Source organism: Rhinichthys klamathensis, unplaced genomic scaffold (assembly GCF_029890125.1).
Source record: "Rhinichthys klamathensis goyatoka isolate OS25496 unplaced genomic scaffold, OSU_Roscu_1.1 h1tg000459l_1, whole genome shotgun sequence".
Lineage (NCBI taxonomy): Eukaryota > Metazoa > Chordata > Actinopteri > Cypriniformes > Leuciscidae > Rhinichthys > Rhinichthys klamathensis.
The window spans coordinates 278,710-293,980 of record NW_026606949.1 but is presented as its reverse complement, the minus strand read 5'-3'; the positions used below and the strand labels follow the sequence as shown (position 1 = coordinate 293,980).

At 37.5% G+C, this 15,271-nt stretch overlaps 1 protein-coding gene across 3 annotated transcripts in view; it reads right to left on the bottom strand.

Moving 5' to 3' along the window:
- The window catches only part of LOC130071773 (leucine-rich repeat transmembrane neuronal protein 4), a 268,346-nt gene that overhangs the window by 134,664 nt on the left and 118,411 nt on the right, over positions 1–15,271 (bottom strand). The window contains exon 1 of one of the 3 annotated variants that reach the window (XM_056236642.1): positions 6,333–7,042. The exons of the other annotated variants lie outside the window; for them this stretch is intronic. Within the exon in view, the coding sequence (XP_056092617.1) occupies positions 6,333–6,336 (4 nt within the window). The 5' untranslated portion in view covers positions 6,337–7,042. Of the gene's footprint in view, positions 1–6,332; positions 7,043–15,271 lie in introns of those variants that run through there. 3 annotated transcript variants of the gene reach the window in all.

The window sequence follows — 15,271 nt, the reverse complement described above, 5'->3', positions numbered from 1 at the left end:
ATTAGTGAATAATGATGTAAATCTAGGTCCTTTCATCACACAAAGCTATCATATGAATATAGTTCATAAGTCAGACTACTTTTGTGATACGTTTATAGTGCTTTTGGTTCTGTTTGAAGCTTGAAAGTGTCAGTCCCTATTCAATGTAATTGCATGGAAAACAGTGACCAGCAAAGTAATTCTCCTTTTGTATTCCCAAGAAGAAATATGAGTTTCATACTGCAAATAATAAGAGAGACAAAATTGCTATTTTAAGGGAAAAAAAATACAGGATGTAAAATATTTAAAATAAATGAAAACATCTTTGACGATCAATAAAGGACAGTGAAAATTTCCATTCCCTCCTTGGCTGGCTCAGTGTCTCTTTATGCTTTATCCTCAATTTAGGCAGAAATTAAGCTTTTTTCCAGCTAAGGGTGTGCCAAAGGTTATAACAGCATTTTCTCTGCTGTTCTTGGAGCAAAAACAGGAAATTATTGGTTTATCTCGAGTGGCCAGCACAAAGCTGTACCATATGAATCTTTAATTATATTACAACTATTGAGTAAATATAAAAGTAATTGTATAAATGTACAATGGTGATCAGCAATGCATTTGAATCATCCAGCCTGACCACTGTTTACCAGCCTCCAGATCCAGATCTAATCGAAACATTTTGTGTAGGTCAATTGAATGAAAAAGGCTAATCTAATAGTCTTGAAGACAGAGCGTAGGCCGGCTGAACAACCTGTTATCTGCAGAACAATCAGTTCTGTGTGGCATTGCAAATTGCCATTGAATTCATTTGAAATAATCAGAGAAAAACACAGTCCCTAATCTTCTTGTGAATAGTCTAAAGTAAATGTGTTACAGTGCAAAGTAGCCGAGGTTTATGGTTACACAACTTAAGGCCTATTTCCCAGTGATTTTACTCGAGTAAAAATATTCCTAATCAAAGTCAATGTTACCGCTGATTGTAAATGAGAATGTAGTGCTACATAAAGTAAAGTATGACCTACTTTGAGCTTCATAGAAGTGTTCATAGAGTGTTTTTGCCATGTTGCTATGTGGTTGCTAGGATGTTCGTAGGTGGGTTTTAACATGTGAAAAATCCAATAGACAACCCGGAACACACTTTTTGTAAAGCATTCTAGCCCTTAAAATTGTCCACATGTCGCTTGGGAGGGCAAGAACAGCCTAATTAGAAAAAGAGGGACAGGTAAATCAATTTAGTCTCTGCAATATTACCAGTTACACAGAACACCTTGGGCAAGATCAAATGAAGTTATGCAAAAGTACGCAAGGACACAAGGAGCAACTGTACAAGCCAATAGGGTTTGCATGCAAATTCTCAAAGTTTTAATTAACTCTCACAGCGTAACGGCTGGAGTCACCCTCATGAGTCACGCTTTACGTACAAAAAGAGCAAACCTGAAAACCTCCACTTAATTTGTCTTTCGCTGCATATATGCATGATAGCATAAGTGCATCTTGGCCTCCCCCACCTTCCTGCATCCAATTCATCACGATAAAGGAACGGCAGCCAAGATGCAGTCAAATAGTGCGTGTAAACCAGCCCTTGATCTTAAAACTCATTCATCACGCCACCAACATTAAAACGCGTCCACATATCCAGATCTCAAAACCGCAGTTTCTGCAAAGCCTTTTCTGTGCTAAAAGCAATCTCACAGGCTGGATGCTAGATACCCATGGGAAAGAAAAATCTAAATGAGATCCCTTTAATATCTCAATTGTTTTTCTTACGCAGCAAGGGAATGACATGGTGTACAAAGTCTCTCCAGCTTCTCAGGTTTTAATCCTGAGGGAAAAGACCTCAGTAATCTCAATTCAATGTATACTGTATTAAAAGCTGCATACTTTTGTTGGGTTAAAAATGATCCAAAATAATTTTTTGAGCAAGTACATAACAGTGTTCAAAACTCTCTGCTTGCCTTAGCTCGATTCAAAACGGTAAGCTTGTAATAATGTTTTTAATTCCAGTGGTACTGGTGGATTTCCGTGGGAGATTCGAGCATGTCTTTGCGTCATTACGTCACATCTGTACACACACATCTGTACACATAAAGAAGGAGTCTCGGCTAGTATGTGGTATATTGCGTGTGAGGATGCTGGAGGCGGAGATTTATAGCCTTTTCTCACATCACTTGATATAATTATAAACTTATCAATTTGATGGCGGATCCAGAAAGGTTCAAACGACAATCACCAGTGATTACTGGAGATTCACACGTTGTAAAATGTAAAAGACTTCGTTCGGACTTCGGAGTGGCTACAGAAAAAAAGAGACTGCAACATCTGCAAACTGCAAACTGCAAAGAGACTGCAAACCCAAATGTTGGGTTAAAAAAATTTACAGTTGAAAGTGAAAGTTGAAGTTGGGTTACAATTTTAAATGACATTTTTAACCCAACATTTGGGTTTGTCCATATTTGACCCAAATTTGGGTTAAAACAACCCAGCATTGTTTAGAGTTTAAAGTTGATAATTCCACGAATAACTGCAATTGCAGATTTCGCACAGAGATGGCGACAAAGAGGAAAAACTACGAACTGCAGCTTTAAATAAAATACGTCTGCAATCAAATGTCAATCTCAAGCATTTCTCATCAAATCGCCCAAGGTCAAATGGTCTGAGCTACTATACACATTCATTTGATAACTCATTTGTGTCTAAACAAGTTTAGAGAAACCACTGAAAAAAAAAAAGCTTGCTATAAAATTTGTCACAGCTCAGATAATTTGGTTCTGATGGTATCTTTCATTGAGAATATCTTTCTCTTTTGAAACTCTACAGGAAACAGATGATAGGTCTTCATCTCAGGAGAAACATCATAACACTTCATCAAAAATCTTCATTTGCTTTCCACTCCATGTCATTGCTGCCTAAGAGAAATAAGTGAGATACAACAGTGATCTTATTTTCTCGTATAGCATTATCTAGGAATCCTAAACTATGAAAGAGCAATATCTGAGCAACACAATTGTCCTCTTTGTAGAAGGGTTTGATCTGTTATGTCAAGATTATGCACTCTCTCATGCAATTACTTTCACTGCATACAATAAACTACAACCATAACTTAAAGTACACACAGCATCGACAGAGCCCTGCAGAAAATACCACAGTAACGGTGGCCAACTTTTCCACTCTAATCCCATCTGTGATTTGTTTCTGTGCGAGCAGGAAAAGCATAATCCCAAAACAGCAGTGCTAATCTCACACAAAGATAATCTGACACAAAATTGAACAGCTCTGAAGTAATCCCATCACATTCAAATAGGAGCCCACGTGCAACAGTCACAAAAGAGATTTCACATCTAAAGATTTTTTTTACTATTATTCCTCCTATCAAACTTAATGATATCTCCATTACCCACATTTTAATTTCCCCTGACAGCACAGGTCATAACCGAGAAACTGTCTTCCCCTTTTTTGGCAATCAAGACCAAGACACAGACTTCCTGCATCCATTTCTCATTCACTGACATGTTTCTGTCTCTCTCTCTCTCCCTCCAGTTATCTGTTTTGACACCCTCTCCACTCTATTACCTGGGAAAGCTCTTAGGCATTTAATAAGGGACATTTGATGTGTCCAGATGTCTTTCAGTGTGCTGTGGCAAGACACGTGAGTAACGCGAGACAGGTAGAGAGAACGAGAGGAGGGGGATTGAGGAATTAGCTTTGGGTCTTATCCTTTATGTAGCGCTGTAATATTGCACTGAGGTACTTAACATGAATATGACAGTAAGTAGTTGTTCTTCATGCTGTGCTATTATAATATTACTTTACAGCTTGTTTAAGTGTGCCAGCGTGGGACAATGGTATCATAACCGAGTGACAGATACTGCAACATAACATGTCACTGACATGAGAGTTAAATTCTGGTTAATATTATTGCATTTATTTGTCTTCCACACACTGCATTCACAGTGCAGATACTGCTTTAAAAACAAAATAAACACATTTACAAAGATTAAATCTCACACTATCAAAAATCAAAAGAAAATCTAGAATATAACTTAAAAACATTTGAAATTAAATGATGGATACAAAATTATTTAATTAATAAATTGTTTATTAAATTATAATAATTCGTTATTAAATAAATAAATAATATATATATACACACACACACATATATATATATATATATATATATATATATATATATATATATATATATATATATATATATATAATAAATAATGAAATAAAGAAAATAATGAAATATTGTTTTCATTGCATACTTTTTTTCATTTAAACTTTTCTCAATATTATGAGATCTGAAATGAGCTGGACAATGACATCACTGTATTCTGCAGAACTGCTTTATAGATGAAATTAACTAATTTAATAATTGATATTCTTTACAATGGAACTGAATCAACACTGAAATGACTTTCTATTAGATCTGCTGTACAGCCGAAATGAACTCTGTTTGCATCATTGAATAATTTTCCTGTTATCACTGTAAAGCTGCTTTGAAACATATGTTTAGTATAAAGCGCCATATGAATAAAGGTGACTTGATTTGACTTGACTTTTATGACCATTAAGCACAGTCAGTTTCTTACTGTATTGAGTACCCAGAAAAACGAATTATTAACTATTACTATTATTAAAAAATCACATTACTGTAACAAAAATATATATTATTTAGACATTTGCAACAATTATAGTTGTTGGATTGAACTAAAATGATGCTGATTGTAAAAAAAAAAAAACTGTCCTCACAGGATGATTTTCAATACTGTATTACAGCAATCAGAATATGTTTTGCTTATTATTTTTTACACTTTAAGGTATAATGAGAATCGAGTTGGGGTGCTAAATTGTTATGATGCAATCAATTTTAATAGCTTTAAAAATATGCTTCATTTTCTTTACGCAACATATCTCTCTTCTGACCGTTTGTCTTTTTCAGAGTGACATATTGTAATAGTCTGGGAGTATATTGCTTTAAGACCCATGTTTGGGGTGTCCCGAGCCCTGCATTCAGGGAGAGAGTGAAAATATGTATTCATCCCTTAACAGAAAACAGTGTCATGTTAATCATTTATAATGCACTCTATAGGTTACAATGAGAACTACCTTTCATTGTGAGGCTCATCCAAACATTTCTGCTAAATGTGTTTAATTATGTTATCAAGCTTTACTCTTAGCAGTCGATATAATAAATGTCAGCAGAATAAGGCTGAGCTGAGCGAGTTGAGCGAACAGCACACCTGTGAGGCGCAGAAGTGAACATCCACCTACATCATCTGCACAGTAAACAGCCATAAAGACACTACGACATCAAGCCATTATGATGACAATCCTCATATTCTGAATACGAGCCTATTCACTCTTACACACTTCCCTTTTTGCTTTTAGCATCGTTTCATTTCATTAAGCCATATTGAATGAATGACTCTTCCATGCAGGGCGATGACTGGAAAAGGAAGGGGGCGGGGTATTATTTATGATCTGATTATGATTATTTATGATGGGGACAACCATCTGTGCTCTCAATAATTACAGAATGATTTTAAAGGCATCTAATGGAAGGATATTCTTTCTTTCCTGAAATTTCAACAGAAAGAAGGAGCCAGCAAAACAAGCAACAGTTAAGAGACTACAATAAGGCATATGCACTCCAAGCAACATGAATGACTGCATAAAACCAAACAGTAAATCACTGCTTTCCACTATGACAGCATCTTTTGCTCTGAAGCATCAATCAAAGTCTTTCTCCTGAAGGATGCAATAACTGACATCACACTGCAGATTTTACCTGTTCTTTACTAAATAAATGTAGTTATTTGTATCCCATATAGTGAATTATAAAGTGCTATATTCCTAAAATGAGATTTGCTTTTACTGAAGTCTGATACACAAGAACACATATAAGGCAGCACCTATTCTCTCCAACAGAAGCGAGTTATCCATGAGAATATGGGCTTCCGAGAATCCAGTCAGGGCAAAAAAAACAAAAAAACAAAAAAAAACATCTGACAGAGAGACAGCCTGTTGATCATATACAAGCACAACACCCACGCGAAATGTAATATGCTGCAATAAATGCTGGTCAATATGATGTCTTCACAGGTATGCATGATGAAAGTTGCGTGCTATCAAGGACATGCTCAAAGATGCTTCAAGCATTTGCCTTAAACACATACACACTCTTATAAAACCCGCAGCAAAGCTATTTTAAGAAACGATCTTATGATGTGAAGCGCAGGTTTCTTTTATATACACCTCATATCGTCACTGTACTGTCAACTGCATCCAAAAAGCCAACCTTACTAAATGTATGGATTTATTTAGAGCCATGCAAATCAACGGAAACATACCCATCTCTGCGTAAATGTCGCGGGGTTTTTTTTTGCAGGTTTTACAGCCCTTCGATGTGCGATTCCAGACTCCGCATGGCACCGTCTTCAAACACACTCAGAAAGAAGCACCTGCCCAAAGCTGCGGTGCCCGAGATGTTGGCGAGGTTCGGAAAACTCCAGCAACAGCAGCGTTATTTCAATCCCGCAGTTGCGCCGCTGCGCAACATGTCCAAGTGAACAACGGAGAAATTCTAAGAGCTCTTCCCAGCGTAAGGGACAAACATTGAGGTTTACTTATACGAGAACGTCCAAAAAGATCATTCCCAGAGCGTGCGTATGCGTATCAGCGATATCCTTCACATTACAATATCCTCCACTTGATTGGAAAGTTTGGAGAGATTTGCGCAAAAGCGCACCATCGGATGTTCGGTAAGGTGCACAGCTAGGAAGAAAACCTAGCGAGGGATGCAAACATATTTCTTATGTCCTGTAAAAAAAAAAAAAAAAAAATTAAGAAGCTGTGCGCAGGATGAGTGATGTATTCCTGATATCTGCTGATCTTACGGGAGCTCAGAGATCGTCCTGTAAGCCACATTCAGTTCGCCATTCTTTCTCCGAACATCTGTCAAATACAGAAGCAGGTTTTTAAGAGGAGTGTGTGAGTGTGGTTGCTCTCAACACTGGTGCAGTCATTGCTTAACCTTCTTTTGCAAGTGCTATGCATCGGATTGCCCTCTTCTGGTGGGAAAAGGAGACATGCGTCGCCCATTCAGAGCATTTCCCTAAGAAAAAAAGTGAGGCTAAGTATTCTTGAGCGCGTCTTTGAAATGACGATAGGTTACAGTGTGGCTTATACACATTACATTATACTTGCATACTTTAGATTTATTGTTGTATATCATGTATAACTGATTTCCCCCCCTCATGAAGCAGTTCTGAAATAATATTGGAACACTATATTTTGGCTAGAATTTACACACACACACACACACACACACACACACACACACACACACACACACACACACACACACACACACACACACACACACACACACACACACACACACACACACACACACACACACACACACACACACACACACACACACACACACAATCCATTTCAATAGATAACAAAAAAAGTCAAAAAGTTCCCAAAAACAAGTTTGTTAGATTTCAAATGAGATATAACGTTCAGAATAAAGACAAGTAGTGGATCATGTCCATAGTTAAAGGTGATGAATGTCAACATGATATCAAGTTATTATGCAGACGCCACTTGCTTTGGTATTTCATTACCCACTGCAAATTACAGTCATACATTTTTAAGTGTGATTTATGTGTCCATTTTTATTTGTATTTTTTTGTGGTCACTGTCGAGCATGAACAAGGGTGCATCCATCTGAAAGGACAAAAACTATTGCCAAGCAACACTGAGACTTTTATCCATTGTGACATCAGCTTGCAAAAGAGAGCAAGAGGTCTGTTTTCAAAACAACTGCCCATCTGTAACATATCTGAAAATCATTTGATATAAAACACTAGAAGCAAGAATTCAAAATTTATATTCAAATAATAATAAAAAAAACATTGGTAACACTTTACAATAAGGTTCATTAGTTAACATTAGTTAACATGTACTAAGAATGAACACTTCTTCCGCATTAATTAATCTTAGTTAATATTAATTCCAACATTTACTAATACGTTATTAAAATCAAAGGTTGTTTTAGTTAACATTAGATAATGCACTGTGAACTAACATGAACAAACAATGAACAGCTGTATCTTTATTAACTAGCATTAACAAAGATTAATAAACACTGTAACAAATGTATTGCTCATCGTTAGTTCATGTTAATTAATGCATTTACTAATGTTAACTAATGAACCTTATTGTAAAGTGTTACCCACACATCACAAAACACAACTAATCCAAAGAAAGTACCTTACAAATATGTAAATAAATAAACAAAAGCTTAAATACAGTATACTAATAAAACTATTTGGTCTTATTTAAAATAGAAATTGCAGTTGGAATAAAAGAGTTCCTGTAAGCTTTCTTTTTGGCCAAATGAGCTCTAAAGCGGAAACCTGATGGCAGTAACTGAAGAGAGCGGGACAGAGGATGAGAGGGGTCAGCAATGATGGAGACTGCTTTCCTCTTTACTGCACAGTTATAGACATCTACAAGTTGAATCTGCGGGGCCTCAATAATGTTAGATGCCTGTTTGATTACTCTGGATTTTTTTTTTTTCTTGTTTTCAGCAGAAGGAAAATGAAACCAGGATGCAATATTAAAGGTCATAACTGATTCAACAAGAGAATGATACACTGCTGTCAAGATATTCTGTCTTACATTAAAACCCTTCAACCTTCTCAAAAGAAATAAGCGCTGTTTAGCCTTTTTATAGACGCTATTCACATGCTGAGTAAAGGATAGATGCCTATCAATATCAGTGCCCAAATATGTGAAGGTCTCAGCTTGTTCCACTACCTGCCCTGCCATAAAATCCTAACAAATGAGTTCGGAAGGTCCAGGTGTCCAGTCACTGTATCCAAGAGAGATAAGCTGGCATCCTCAACTCCCCGTTTTGGCTTATAGGCAAACTGGAGCGGGTCCAGACACTCGGCTACGTTGGTGGTAAGCTCTCCCGCCACCACCTTATCCATACACTTGCAAAGAATCGAGGTGAGTACCACAGGTCTAAAATTTGTCATCTCCTTGACATGTTTTTTTTTTTTTAGGAACAGGAATAATGGTTGTCTCCTTCCATGCTCTAGGTACATACACTGTGTTCAGTGCAGAAGAGCTGAGTCACCATCCCACCTAGTTGGGCCGAGCTCTCTTTCAACATGTGGCCCTCAAGTCCATCTGGACCAGGAGCTTTCCTTGGCTGTAATTGAAAGGATGGAAACAACCCTTTGCTCATCCACACTGATTGGTGTAGAGGCACTACTGATATCAATCTGGTCCCAGTCATTCCCGGGATTAGTCCAATTAAACCTGGCGTAAAAAGTGTTTAGCTGCTCTTCAAAGGAAGCAGGGTCTGGACTATGAACTCCATCCTCCATCTTGTCTTTATAGCGAAGCTTGGCCAGTTTTGTCTCTCAGTTCTTTTTTCAGTTCATTAAAAAGACTTTTATCACCCTCCTTTTTTCAGCTTGATACAATGTTTCATTTCTTAATCAAATGCAAGCAAGCTAAACATTGGAAAAATCATCTTTAAAGGGTTAAGTGGTTTACATAAACAGTTTATTTCTGTTTGTAAGCCATTTTAACAAACATCACACTCACCTTATCAAGCAGTTCAAGATAATATGACCTCCTAATGTCATTCTGCGTCAGGGTCAACACCATAATTTCCAAAGTGGCTGTTTGTGTCTCCCCCGTACGGTCCATCTAATTAGAGATAATGGACACTTGAGCTCATATCTGTAATATGCTGCATTTGGCTCCAGAAAATACAGCTGGGAAGCACCAATCTTGCCAAATCCGCTACTCAGCAACAGGCTGGATTGTGAGGGACTCTGTCCATCGCTATTGAAGATACAGATGATCAAGGACAATAAGGCAACAGCCGGTTCAGGCCTCTGTGGAATAGACTGTTTGTGTTGTACGTGTGTTGTTTGTGCGTTCAGACTCACAGAAGGCCGATCTCTGTTGTGATGATGAGCTCTGGACACACACACTGCAGTGATGCATGGAAAACAAATTGTTAATCTTCATGGGTGGTGAGCACAATGAGAAGTGTTTGAGCAAACAAGAAGGGAATTTACAGCATTCAGAGACACATTAGACTAAATAACCTCAATAAATAAACGTACATACTAAAAATAAGAAGTACTGGGATAAAAACATTTATAGTTTGGATATAAACACTGATGTCTACGGTAGCAACCAAACTGTCAATTCAAAATCAATTGAGAATCGTGATGTCTATTGGAAAAACAAAAGAAACAAAAAAACAAGAATGTGATTCTCAATTAATCCAGAATTGTGCAGCTCTACTATTCCAACTTGAAAAAGTAATCATTTTTTTGACCACTTTGAATTAAATTGCATATCTTTCTTGATAGCAATGCCAAGGTCATGGGTCAGATTCATAAATTGCACAAAGGGAATGCATAAATGGTAAAAAAAAGTGTAGCTTGAATGCAATGGAAGTACCTTTGGATAAAAATGTCTGCCAAACGCAGTTTGTGTTTTGAGTTGACTCATAACTAAACATATATTGTTAGCTGTAACACTTTATAGTCAAACTGTTCAATTCAAACATAAATAATATATTGTATGACTTTTTAAACCAGTTACAAGACAGAATATGAACATGATAAAGGTGTAGATTATTTACAGAACTATAATGTGAACTATAATGAAGCTGCCATATTCATACTAATCTGTCTGTTTCCCAGAGTGATATATGTATTTGAATAGATATACCAACTACCTCAATTGCATTTATGCTTCTTCAAGCATTACACAGCCTGATAATTGGATCTGCCTTTATTCAGCCGGATAAAATAATCTACATTGCGAAAAATAATCTAAGGTGCAAATAAGGCTTCTAGTTTGTTCAAACCAACCAATGTCTTATCTTGCAGACTGTTTATCTGGAAATGATGAAAAAATAGTGTGTCCAAATTGCATGTAAAAAAGTCTTTTTCAAGCCAGTCTGCAGAACTTAAATGGAAAATTGAAAAGACAACCACTAATGATCACACTATTTTCCTGACGGACAGACTTTTTTTATTACGAATTCGAATCAGATTTATGATTATACCTTTGCACCGACTAATTCAGCTGCGGTATTCAGCCATCAGCGTGACACGTCCATTTTGTGAGCAGGATGAAAAATCCTCCAAGGTTACAACAGAAAATGGAATTTGCTCAATGGCATCGCACACCAATTAACCTTATTGTACTAATAAGGATGTTGCTTGAGCTGCATCACCGGCCACCCATAAAGCCAGTGTAGGAAAGCTACCAGTCATTAAGAAAGGTGTTAAAAAGGCCAGTGGACTTGGGAAGTTATAAAAGAAAAGAAAAAAACACTGAAAAAATGAGCCATGGTCAGATATCTAAAAGCCAGTCATCCATTTATTTTTTAATCTCAAATAATGTTAGCATTCTTGGATGAAAAGTTTAAAGGGAAAGTTGACCCAAAAATGAAAATTCTCTCATTTTTTTACCCACACTCATGCCATTCCCGATTCCTTTCTTTCTTCAGATAAACAAAAGCGAAGATTTTTAGGAAAATAATCCATCTCTGTGAGGCCATATAATGCCACTGAATGGCTGCTGCTCGGTTGACGCTTGAAAAACCCCACAGAGCGATATAAATCATTGCTTCCAGTCTATCGTCTTATGAGTGTATGACAATAGATTGGAATATTGCATATCAAAGATTGTAGAAAAAGGTAGTTCTGTCACTGTCATTTTTAGGAAAGAATGAGGTCCTAGAATACATTTCAATCTGGTTTTAGGGTGGCTCAGAGTTGTACACGATCTTCGTATAATCAGAGATTCAGGTAATTCGGCAGCCCTGGTTTTATTGGACTTGAGTGCAGAATTTTATACAACAGACCATGTGATTCTCATTAATATAACGTGGTTGGGATCCATCTCATCCATTCCTAATACGACCTTTCCAAGTCATAGGGCTGGAGCCTATCCCAGTTTCTTAGGCCAGAGGCAGGGGAAAGCACCCTGAATAGATGGCCAGTCCATCACAGAGCTCTGCTTGGGATCCATTGGAGGGTTTTTAAAGTGGTTCAATTAGGATCTTACTAACAGATCAGGGAAGTTTGGTGACTTTGTTTCATTTACATGTGGGGTACCCCAGGGATCTGTTATTGGACCTATTATACTGTATGTTAAAGTCATATACATAAGTGATGGCATGAGGGTGAGTACATTTTTCTCTTAAAGGGGTGAATTATCCCTTTAAGAATTGCAAAAAAAAAAATGATTCCATAGATACGAATGTATGTTTTGATTGGCAATATGACGCATGGACAAAATATATTGTGGTAACAATGAACGTACAGCCAAAGACCTGTACTGTATTAGACTTCTGTAATTTTACACATTCAGTGAGGGAACAGTTGTTCAATTCTTACAATTAGCAGACGGTCCTTTCATTTCAGGCCCAATGTCGGACGGGAGGAATACAAGAACACAGATTACAAGGATGTGTTGAAAGGTTCGTAAGGTCGTTTCAAGAAACCTGCTTTTAGTGAATCCAACACAAAATTCATTCTGGACAAACAAACTATTGCTATTTCTGTCCAGGTGTGTTCTCTGTGTTTGTATATGCCTGACAAGTAAATGCCAAAATAAGGTTCTGCACAGCAGGCACCGGATCCGCCATGGCAGCCATTTAACGCTCCCTCCCTTTCCTACCAGCTGTCAGAAGGAGCCACGAGCTCCGACTCCCTCAGTCGTGAAGATACATTCAGAATAAGCGAAGTGTTTGCGCGAGGTTAAAATGAGCGCGCTCGGCTGTCAGAGTGCAGGGCTCCGTGAGGGAGTTCTGGTGAAATGCTTTGCTTTACTGTATTCCTTTCCACCGGGGCCCAAAACGGCCCTTCCTCCTAGTGTCATTCTGCGTCCGATGGGTCTGCCCGGGGGGCCTGACATCTCACAAACATAAACAAGCAAAGGATGACACTGATAATCAACAGAAAGCAAAGAGGAGGAATACAACCACTGCAAAAGCTCTTAGAGCGGAAACATACTCGACAAGCGTGCATGGGTTTCTTCAACTACAGGCACATTTACATTTATGCTGTTGGGAGACGCGTTTTTTTTTTTTTCAAAAGCGACTTACATTGCATTCAAGTTATAAATTGTATTACTTAATGCATTTTAGTTCATCATTTCCAGTTCATGATTTGATTTTTATTCAAACTAACAGATTTTGTGTTACATTAAAACAGCCTTAGAAACATTTTACCATGCCTTAAACAAAGAGGTTTTGCTACTTTTCAAACGCATTTTGTCTCAAAATTGCCTCTAATAAAGTTTTTTTTTCTCTAAAAGTTCATGCACTTGTATAACAATGTCAGTGAAGAACTTGATATGTCAGCCCGATCTCACGGCAATTCTTACGAATTTTACGAGGTGGCTAATTCGTACTAATTCATACAACCTCACTCGTACTATTTCGTACGATTTCTGCTAATTCGTACATATTTTACGAGTTACCAAATTCATATGAATTCGTACGAATGACCTACCCCTGACCCCGCCCCTAAACCTACCCATCACGTGGGTTTAGACAAATCGTACAAATTCGTACGAGTGAGGTCGTATGAATTAGTACGAATTAGACACCTTTTAAATCACTCGTACGAATTCGTACAAATTGGTCGTGAGATACCGTTGGATATGTTGAAATTAACTTGATTTGAAGAAATATCAGATATGTGAGAGTGATAAGATTGAAGAAAAGTGAAGGGAAAATAATAGTATTTTTGTGCATCATTTCCAATCAAACTGTACTGTGAGTTTGTACAATTATGCAAAAGTGTGAAAATGTGATTTCATTGTTTTTATATAGAATGAATGAATGGAGGAATGAATGAGGCATTTATATAGCGCTTTCATGTGTACTACGGTACACCCAAAGCGCTTTACAATCATATCAGGGGATCTCTCCTCAAACACCACCATTAGGATTAAATACGACAACACTTTATTTTGATGGTCCACTTTAGACACTACTTCTACTAACTATATGTAACTTTGCAAAAACATGTCAACTAGAAGTCATTAGAGTATGTCTGATTAATATCTGCTAACACTTAAATGTGCCATTGCACTTAATGTGCTTCTGATATTGTTGTTTGGACGATTTATTGGACATTTCTAATAATGTTCAAATTGATTATTTATTATACAGTCTCTACAGGCTTAATCTCTGGATCAATATAACACATGTGAATGTTTATTATGTTATTGTTGGCACATAACATAATATCCATGAACTAACCCGTCACCACATTAAAATCAGCACGTCTGCGCACACCCACCCCACTCCGCTGTACTTTTTAAAACAAAGTGACGCCCATGGTTTCCGGCCTTCTGCTTTGCACAGGAAGCTGTCACTGGCCAAGGCTAATGAAGCGTGAGGACTGAGACGGCTCACACAGGCTCGACACAGACCGGTGTGTGGGCTCACTACCGCATTGTAGAGAGAAGCAGAGCTAGAGCTAGAAAAACAGGTGCACTGCGCTCGTGCTCCAATGTGGCTCGTGTTCTAATTATGGAATATTATAGCTGTAAGCAAAAGCTGTGAAATGTAGTTTTCTATAAAGGTGAGATGTTTTTCGGAGCATCAATTGCATTTACAGTGACTCCAGCCACACAGTAAATAAAAAAAACATTCACACTACAAACAAATCTTTAGTCAACCACTGCAGCTGCTGTCTGTCAGCCTACAAAAAAAAAAAAAAAGAGAATGAGTTTTTTCAGCATGTGACAATTCTGCACAAGAGATGTTCTACATCTTCACTCTAGAACGATGTTGCCAATACATTAAATTTAAAGGGGATGGTGCATCACTAGGACGTAGAAGACAGACACTAGGGGTTTTGTCATGCACACAAAAGTTGAGAAAATGTGAATATTTGGAACCATTTTAGATGACCATCAAGTGCCCAATCAAAACTGTCTCTACAACATCTCTCCTGCTTTCCACATGTTTCTCCTCGAATTCCTCCAAGATTAACTTTTCTGAGCTAACACATTCATGTTACATCTGTAATTTCACAGAATTTCAACCCACTTTGTATTATTACATTGTCGGTATGTAAATGAGCAATGTTTACCCGTTCTCCATGTTACATTCACGTTTATTAGTTAGCAAAATGCATCATCTGGTGGACTTTTGACAGCTCCAAGGCATTCGTGAAAACTACAGACTGTTCTTTCGCATTTTTGTATCCCC